At 47.7% G+C, this 9,103-nt stretch overlaps 2 protein-coding genes across 2 annotated transcripts; both read right to left on the bottom strand.

Moving 5' to 3' along the window:
* Positions 1–294: 294 nt before the first annotated feature.
* Positions 295–2,596, bottom strand: LOC136495550 (heavy metal-associated isoprenylated plant protein 34-like). Its single transcript, XM_066491453.1, has 3 exons — positions 2,249–2,596; positions 1,441–1,522; positions 295–1,269 (listed from the first exon to the last, which is right to left on the bottom strand). Exons 2-3 carry the CDS (start codon positions 1,520–1,522, stop codon positions 422–424), a joined length of 930 nt encoding a protein of 309 aa, XP_066347550.1. The 5' UTR covers positions 2,249–2,596; the 3' UTR covers positions 295–421.
* Positions 2,597–3,802: 1,206 nt separating this feature from the next.
* On the bottom strand, positions 3,803–7,977 carry LOC136495542 (uncharacterized). Its single transcript, XM_066491450.1, has 3 exons — positions 7,693–7,977; positions 4,548–4,645; positions 3,803–4,273 (listed from the first exon to the last, which is right to left on the bottom strand). The coding sequence occupies exons 1-3, from the start codon at positions 7,751–7,753 to the stop codon at positions 4,037–4,039; spliced, it is 396 nt and encodes a 131-aa protein (XP_066347547.1). The 5' UTR covers positions 7,754–7,977; the 3' UTR covers positions 3,803–4,036.
* Positions 7,978–9,103: the final 1,126 nt, after the last annotated feature.

Below are 9,103 nucleotides of genomic sequence, written 5' to 3'. Positions count from 1 at the left end.
AAACTTTATAACCTCTCCAAAAACACACAAACAACACATAGTACTCGCCAACGCAAAAACCAAAATACAGCCTAATATACATATATCAGCGGCGGATCTAGAAAATATTTTAGGGACACTAAACAACACTGATGCTCGATAAGTCTCTCAACCCCTACACTATAGAACTTTATCTAAAAATTCATGGGTTCCACTGCTCTGGTAGGGGGGCTCGAGCCCCCGCCCCACCGTTTCCTGACATATATATATATATATATATATATATATATATATATATATATATATATATATATATATATATATATATATATATATATATATACACACACACACACACACACACACACACGCACGCACGCACAATTTTACAGTGGACACGAGCAGCGCATGACACGGTCGATGTCGCGGAGCGGAGATGACATCACATGACGCTGCACGCAGCGCTGGGTTCTTCCTCGTAGTACTGCTGCTGCGCGTACGGGTTCCGGCCGTACGCCCCCGGCCAGTGCCCGGCGGGCCCGCCGCCGCCGTAGTACCCTCCGGCAGGCGGGCCGCTGTAGCTGCCGTACGGCTGCGTGCTGTAGCCCCACTCGGGGGCGGCTGGCCAGATGGACGGCACGCCCATGCCCTGCGCGTGCTGAACCTGCTGCTGTGGCATTGGCCCCATCGCCGTCATCGGCATCCTCACGGGCGCCGCCGCGGCCATCGACATCGCCGGGCCGGTGTGGGGTGCCTCCAGCCGCGCCGCGATGGGGGTGTTGGTCATGATGATCTTCGGCTTGCCGCCGCCGCTCCCGTGCCCGCTGTGCGCGTGGCGCCCGGCCGGCTCGTCCATGTCGTCCAGGTCGAAGTCGTCGTCGTCCATGTCCAGGTCCATGTCGTCGAACTTGACGTGCTTCTTCTCCGTCTTGCCGCCGCCACCGTGCCCGCCATGGCCTCCACCGCCGTGCCCGCCATGGCCTCCGCCGCCGCCGTGCCCGCCATGGCCATGTCCCTGGCCCTGGCCCTGGCCCTGGCCGTTGCCGTTGGCCTTCCCTGGCTTGGGCGCCTTGCCGGGGGTGGCGGCGGCGGCGCCGTGCTTCTGTTTCCCTCCGCCTCCGCCGCCGCCCAAGCCGAAGCCGCCCAAGCCCCCGACGACGTGTATGTCGGTGATGACCTTGCCGGCGTCGGAGGTGAGCCTGTCGGCGACCTCCTCCGCGTCGAAGGGCCCGGACACCGTCACCGTGTTGTTCTTCTCGTCGTAGGAGATGGTCCTGATGCTCACTTTGTCTGTCGATCAATCATGGGCACAGATGATGGATCAGCTCATGTTCATCCTAGCCTAGATTCAGCACCTCTTTCTTTTCTTGCAATTTAATTTGCAAAAAAAAAAAAATCTTGGGGGAGAGTCGGAGTAGTGACTTGTGACTGTGAATCTGAGAGAAACAGGGGCAAACAAACCTTGGACCTTGCAGAGGACCTTCCTGATCTTCTTGTAGCACTTTTCGCACTCAAGATCCACTCTCATGACGACCGTCGACATCTGAATGCAAACTTTGGTTCTTCAGTTTCATACACAAATGTACATAGAAGAAGCTCGATTAAAGAAAGGCAACTGAAGAATGTTTTTTTTCCCTGAGAAGCTGAGAAGCAGAGGAGGTAGCAGTAGTGATTATAGTAACATCTAACTGCTTTGAGACAGAGTGCTTTGCAAGCTAACTAGATAGTGGTGTTAGATCCCTGAACCTGAATGATGTACAGTGCGGTGGTTGGTCCATTTTGCAGAAAGGAAAAGGAATCAACCGCGTTGCTTGTTGTCTGCTTCACGCGCGGTACTCGAGTGTGTGTTGTGGGGCAGCGCAAAAGGCCATCATATGTATGTATCTTGGAACAAATTCGTAGCTTAGCCAGAGGTTTGGAGAGTTGGAATTTGGAAGCACAACTAACAAGCTGAAGAGATGATGAGAACAAAGGTATCACAAATTCCCCTCTGTTCAATTTCTGCAACATGAATATGCAGAGATGAGGTTTGCTTGGTAAAAGATGAACCTAGCTAGCTATTTATGTGGATGGATGGAAGAGTGCTATTACATTTTCCCCCTGACAACTTAGATTTGGGGCTTAACAAAGGTGAAATCCATTGTGTGAGGTGTGTAATTTAAATGGCGTTGTAGAACGAGAGGAAACAAGAGGATTCACCTTGGGATCCGATCAAATGAGAAAACAGATAGCATGAGACAGAGAGAGATGGAGACGGGACGTTGCTTACCTTGTGCAGGCTGCTATGGACGCTTGAGCAAAGATAGGTCTCTGCCTGCCTGCCACCTTTGTTGCTGGTGCACGAGGAAGAGGAAGAAGAGATAAGGGAAAGAGAGCAGAGGGTGGTGGGTACACTGGGGCAGTGTGGGTTGTTGTGTGCAACGTGCCTCAGCTCTCAGCTCGGCTCCCTCGCTTTTGTTGAGACACCACACCACACCACCAGCACCAGCACCAGCACCAGCAGATGGTTGGCATGGCAGGGCAGGCAGGCTGGCTGGCGCCGTGACGCTCTCGATTGCTCTTAGCGACTAAGCACCATGCTTTGGCAGGCAGACACTCTGGACCCGCCCGGCCTGGCCTCAAATCACCCTCTCTTTCCAACAGGCACAGCCATCGACAAGCTGTTCAATTCATCTGCTGCTGCTAATAGTGCACCGATATTATATGATAGTAATATATCAACTTTTTCCTTTCTTTTTCTTTTTTGTTTTTGTAACAAGGTACCCCACGATGTGTGAATGGGTTGAATGGCCGCGCCACTACCGCTAGTACCCGGGAATTAGGCAATGGAGCTAGCTTTGGCTGGTAAACTAATCCATCTCTCCTGGTCTCCTGGGCTCCTGCTGCCTAGTGTAGTGGGTACTGACGTATGGCACTTGGCTACACCTAGCAAGGAAATCGTTGCCATGCAAAGATAAATATGTAATAATAAAGTTACTGTGATTCTAAAGTAACCGAGAAGCGAGCCACGTAGCTTTCGTGACTCGTGAGAGAGTAGCGGATCGGTGGGGTCGTTGGCCTCAGCCCATCCGGCTATATATCCGTTACTTTGTAGTAGCATTAGCAATAGGATTACCACCACTCTGTTGCCCTATATTGCACTGTACCTCTGTCGTTCGTGCATGATTGTGCCGACCGATTAGCAAGGCAGGTCCCGACGTGATATGTCCTTGGGTTTAATGTGCGGGTGTGCCTTCGCTCTCAACTCAACTGCACTTCGGAAAAGGAATTGCTGGGCCTACGTCACCGACGCTATGGATAACAATCTCCTTCCAAGCAGCAACATGTAATATCCTCAGTTCCTCACTCCTCAGGCTTCTCCACTACTCTCTCGCCGTGTGTTTCCTTTCTCCGATGGTAACCCTGCAGATTCAGATCAGTATTCCCAGTCGGCGCATCAATTCCACAGTGCAGAGTCCAGACTGTGCGCACAAATAAAAATCACCCGTTGCCTGCGCGGCGGGGGATGCAAAATAACAAATATCCCGCGGAACTTTATCATCAATCAACGCGCCAACGGGACAGCTGCACAATAACAGGTGAGATGCGATGATAACAAGCATGGTGACGCGCGCCCCCAATTGTCCCTGTTTGGACCAGACACCAAGTGGCGCAACAATCATGGCATCGACAGAGGATGCACCCGGCACAACTATACAAACAAAGCAACGCCTCAACCACCTGTCTCATCGAGGGCTATCAGTTTTCACCTAGACTAGATAACCTCAATCAACGGTACACAACACAATGAATCAGTAAAAACCACAGGAAACGCATCAACCGCTGATCGACAAACACGGTATTTTCCATTCAAAGCAAATACAATGTTCTGCAGCAGTATACTGATAGTAGTACATACCAGCTGACCAGGAATACCTGCAGCTCAAGACAACAGGGCTGATCACAGGTAAAGCAATTTCCAGTACACTGATAAATCACCAGACTTTCGCTTAGTTAAGGTGTAGACAGGATATGGGTATCAGTGTATCACTGTGGACGAACCTCCACAGACACAAGGTCAAACAGATCTCTTGTAGGGGTCCTTGCCATGGTTGGCACCATTGTGGCGATGGAAGTCTCCCGCGTTGCCTCCTTTGGTGTTCCGCCCAGTTCCAAAAGCCTTCTGATCAGCTTCCCTCGCTTTGTTGTTCTTGTCACGGTACCCAGCTGTAGCCGAAGTATCCTCTGCCTTCTTCGCTCGAGATGGTGGTGCACCGTGTGGTCCGAGATAGATGTTCTCTGTATCTTTGGTGGGCTGTAGCAACAAAGCGTCAATATGAAGTTAGGGGCATCACATGCATGGACAACAATTATGAACCATATGAAACCACCAGTGCAAGTCAGCTATCCTGTGAAATGCAAAGCTCCTCTCATATTTCAGGACAAGCATGTTTCTTCAGAACACTCAGTGTGACATAGAATTTTTACAGTTAGTTGGCCCTCATTCATGGCACAAAGAAATGAAGATATGCTGCTGTTTTGCGTTCATAAAGGGATCCAGAACAATGACATGATGATTAGAAAAAGACCTTTGGAGGTGGTTGAGGATCAGTAGTCCGTGAAGCTTCCCAGTCACCAAGATCAGATTCTTCAACACTAAAACTTGGGATCACAAAGTCATCATTATCTGTGACATGAAACCCAAAGATGTCAGAATACATTCCCTCAGAAACAAACCAACATTCAGCCTTAAAAACTAATCAACTTAAAGTTTCCTGTTATTGTCTGAAATGTGGTCAAACAGGATGGTTAAAGCGCAAACAGACATTAAAAAAACTTACTACTCGATAAGGTGCCAGCTTCCATCCTATTGTTACATATTTTTAGAGCATTCAGTGTCATCTGAAGTAAGCTTTTTAATTTTCTTGTTATCAACCCTACATAGGCCTTAGGAGGGCACAACCTTGTTGCAGGTGCAAACAAAGGAAACGTGAACTGGGAGTTCTCCGGCCTATCATTCAACTTACTGGACCAGCACATCGATGTGTATGTATTAACGCCCAATGACCCAATCAAAGTAACATGTCATGTCAATAACCCATCATCAAAAGTCTGTAAACCCATATAAATCAGGCCAATTTGGGTCACCTGTCAAACTTGACGGACCAAATCATTATTGTGGGCCAAGACGGTGAGCAAAGAAATAAATCACATTGTAACAGTAAAAGAACCTAACGTCACTGATCCACCAGAAAAAGGCAAAGTACTTCCAGCCTTCCAGGATGTCATGCCAACTACATGAGAGATGCCTCCTTGTGCCCTCTGCACACACGAGAACCTGTCCCTACGGTAAATAGTTTTCTACAACTGGGTCACATGAGATGGCAACATCGAAGACAGTTACCAAAAGCACCCTTATCATGCTTCAAACCACAGCTCTGTTTTTCGCAATATCATTTATTCTTTGGCCAAACTCTGCCTACAAGAAACAGAACAGGCATGATACACAAAACATCATTTACCCAAATCTTCCCCTCCCCTCTACACATTCTTCAGGGAACTCCCCAAATACTACCCACCTAGCCAATCTACATGCTACAATGATAAAAGTAAGGTGTAGAACAGCTATGGTGGCCAAATCCTGCCACTGGGTAGCCCCCTCAATGCCTAGGTGGCACTTAGGTGATGGCTCAAAAAACACACAGCACGCAACTGCTAATGTACTCTAATCACCTTCACCTGTTCCAACCCCAAGCATACAACTGGTCACTCTGTCATGCAGAGCAGATATTACACAAAATCAAACAGTACTAGTGTACTACACATGTAAGCAGCAAAGCCATGGTAAAGAAAAACCGCACTGTAGCAATACATATAAAAAATTTGGTGCATTTAATGTAATCCCCCACTGCAAAACATTAGGTTTAACCTGTATGTTCAAGTAAGAGCTTAAAAATGGAACACCAGCTGAGGCACCTCAAAAGTTCAATATCTTACTCATTATCATTAGAATGTGCACACTGTTAGATGTTGCTTGATTTCATACAAACTGTGATTATTTTTTGTGACAATTACTAACTTGCTTGAATAGATAAACTGCAAACAAAACACAGAACTAGTGCTACAGGAATACAATTGGATTGCTTCTTTCTGTTTGACACAGCGATACTTTGTAAACATACACCTCCAAAGGTGATTCAAGGGATAGTGAATAACTTGGGTTGAGTAGTTCAATAGATATGTAGTAATGCCACATTCACATCTTGTCATTCCATAACTCTTCATCTTTACAACTTTCAGTCTTAGGTCATGCCGCATGCATAAAAAACACTGATGTCAAAGTTGCTGATTAGTGAATGCGAGAGATTGACGTTCCTAAGTTTCCAAAGACAACTAAGATATTTTACAAAATGAAAGACAATAAAGTTTGGATCATATGGATGGGGGCAAAAATGGGATGTAAAGAGCAATCAGCGAAACTGAATATTCATTAACATTGTTATCTCAAGGTTTCTTCCAGGGATCTACTGAGTTTGGTCCATACGAGAGGATTTGGAGAACCTGGGCACCGCCCAAATGTCGTTTTTTTCTTTGGTTGGTGGCCCACAATCGGTGCTGGACAGCAGATCGCCTTGCGTGTCGTGGGCTGCCTCATCCTGTGCAGTGCCCTCTCTGTGATCAGGAGGATGAGACTATCAACCACCTCCTAGTCTCCTGTGTCTTTGCTAGACAATTTTGGTATCTCCTTTTGAGACAGGTCGGCCTACACTCCTTGTCACCACAGCCTTCTGATTCTTCCTTTGATATATGGTGCGAAAAGGCTATTCGAGCAACAAGTGGATTAATGCAAAAAGGTCTCAACTCTCTTATTGTGCTTGGTGCTTGGACTCTTTGGAATCACCGGAATCGTTGCGTTTTTTATGGAATTACCCCCAACCTTGGACGAGCTCTCTCCCTTGCTGGAGAAGAGCGCCGGTTGTGGAGTGTAGCAGGAGCCAAGGGTCTGTCCTCCTTGACAGCCCCTCTCTTTGGTAGTTAGCTTAGTGATAGTGTTTGGTCGCCTTTTGTCCTTGTCAGGCGCGAATGTTATTTGTGTGGGGTTGTGTGTGGTGTGTGTTGTAGGGCTCTAGCCCCTTTCTTTCTTCTTAATATAATGATGCGCAACTCTCCTGCGTTTTCGGGAAAAAAAACGCAGTTGGTTCATAATACCTATTGGCCCTTTGGAAATGCAGTAATAAGGGCAAAGATCTGAACTATCTATGATGATGGCAAGCTCTGGTTAGCTATTCTTTGCTAAGAATATAAAGCTCCAAAGCCAATTGTCTCCATAAAATTTTATATCCCCTACTGCCAGCAAAATGTGTGATGTGATAATCTAGCACAGATTCAGGGTTTTTTTTCCCAACCATGTTGACCTTGCAGAGTCCAGCAACGGATTTCACAGCTCAGCCTAGAGGCTAGCATCACAAACTAAATCTCAGTATCTCTTGCTGCATATAGTGTTACGGATGGTCCCCTTAATTTCCCTAAGCCCACAGGTCACAAACGCAGCTAAATTTACATCACACTCGCTAAGTCTGTTCGCCACACGAGAAACGTTCGTTCATCGTCTGCGGCCTGCAGACCCTAAGTCGGTTCCTAAATAAACAAGGAAACGAACCCATGGGGCATGAAGCAGCACAATATGTTGCGAGGGATGGGGGGTGGGGGTGGGGATGGGTTTATTAGCGTTACCCCAGTCATCGGCATCGTCGGCGTCGGATGCGGCGGGGCCGGTCAGCCGGTGCGGATCCATCAGGCGCAAACGGACATCGAACTCCGGACGCGGATGGGCGCGAGAGCCCGGGTCCGCTACTTCAAGGGTTCCGGCGGCGGTGGGGAGGAGGGGGAGGTGTGGTGACTGGTGAGGTTAGGCGGCCGCCGGCCACGGAATCAGGATGAGGAAGGCGGCTGCGCTGTGGCTGGAGGAGCAGATGCGGCGAGGGAAGGTCGGAAGGAGAACAAAAAAACAAAGCAAGAGATGATGAGACGGAACTCGAATTTGGAATCTGGTAGCTGGTATGACAACTTTACCCCTGTACTTCTTCTCCTCTCACAATTTTACCCCTGTATTTCTGCTCATCTCGAGCCGAAAAAAAAAATGAGAGAAGCCAAACCCAACGGTTACCGAGGGAGTCTGCCAACTAAAAGTGACGGAAATCGTCGGAAAAATATCATAACCATTTTCTGTACTCTGAGTACTATTTTTATTACCGAAAACAATAGGGAGAACCAAAAAAAAAAACTAAGGTGATAGTTTGGTTCAAGCATTTAACGACGGGACCCAATTTTATAATCCGTATTTTTCAGTTTCTTTTTTCAATCGAAATAGTGCTTTTCTCTCACAACAAATCAGCCGAAATAGTGTTTTGGCATGTTTTTCCAGCGAAACGAACGGGGCCCATAATTCGAACGGGTAACGACGCTTTTTGTTTGCTTCATTATCAACAGGATCCTATAGCAAGGTAACCAATCCTATATTCCACTACATTGATTACGTCCAATTTGAGAAGCAACATATGGCACTCCTGCCCACGTCATTGCCATAGGTGAACCAAACAAAACAACATATAATCATTGACTCCCTTTTCATTCTAGCGACGAAGAATTGCATGAATTGCATGCTTGATAGTAAACAAATGTAACCAAACAGCACCTGAATTGCATGCTTGATAGTAAACAAATGTAAACAACAACATGCCAGCAAAAGCTCGATCAATCCATCGCACACATGAGACTGAGAGGGGTTTTGTTTAGGGACACCTCCTCCTCCAACTCCATGGCAAGGCAAAGCGACCCCATATCCAGCCGGCCCCCTCGCTCTCCTCCTCTGGCGTCCTCGCTAGCGGTGAGAGTGCAGAGGACCAGCCTCCCGTCTCCATAGTTTTTTTTTTTTTTTTGGCACGCTGCTGCGTGCTTGTCCGCGTGCGGGCTGCACACTGTGCACAGGCCTCTTTTAATTGCAACATCCGACCTGGGCTCCCATATCGTCGTCGTCAGCTAAAAAGCCGAGGCTCACCATGTGAGCAGCTCTGTCCCCCCAAACTCCCTGTTCACCGCCCGGCAAGAGAGGAAGCGGATGCAGTTCAAAAAAAAAAGAAAAAAG

Source organism: Miscanthus floridulus, chromosome 1 (genome assembly GCF_019320115.1).
Source record: "Miscanthus floridulus cultivar M001 chromosome 1, ASM1932011v1, whole genome shotgun sequence".
NCBI classification, from domain to species: domain Eukaryota; kingdom Viridiplantae; phylum Streptophyta; class Magnoliopsida; order Poales; family Poaceae; genus Miscanthus; species Miscanthus floridulus.
Note: the sequence above shows the minus strand (reverse complement) of the source record. Positions and strands in the feature narration are given on the sequence as shown.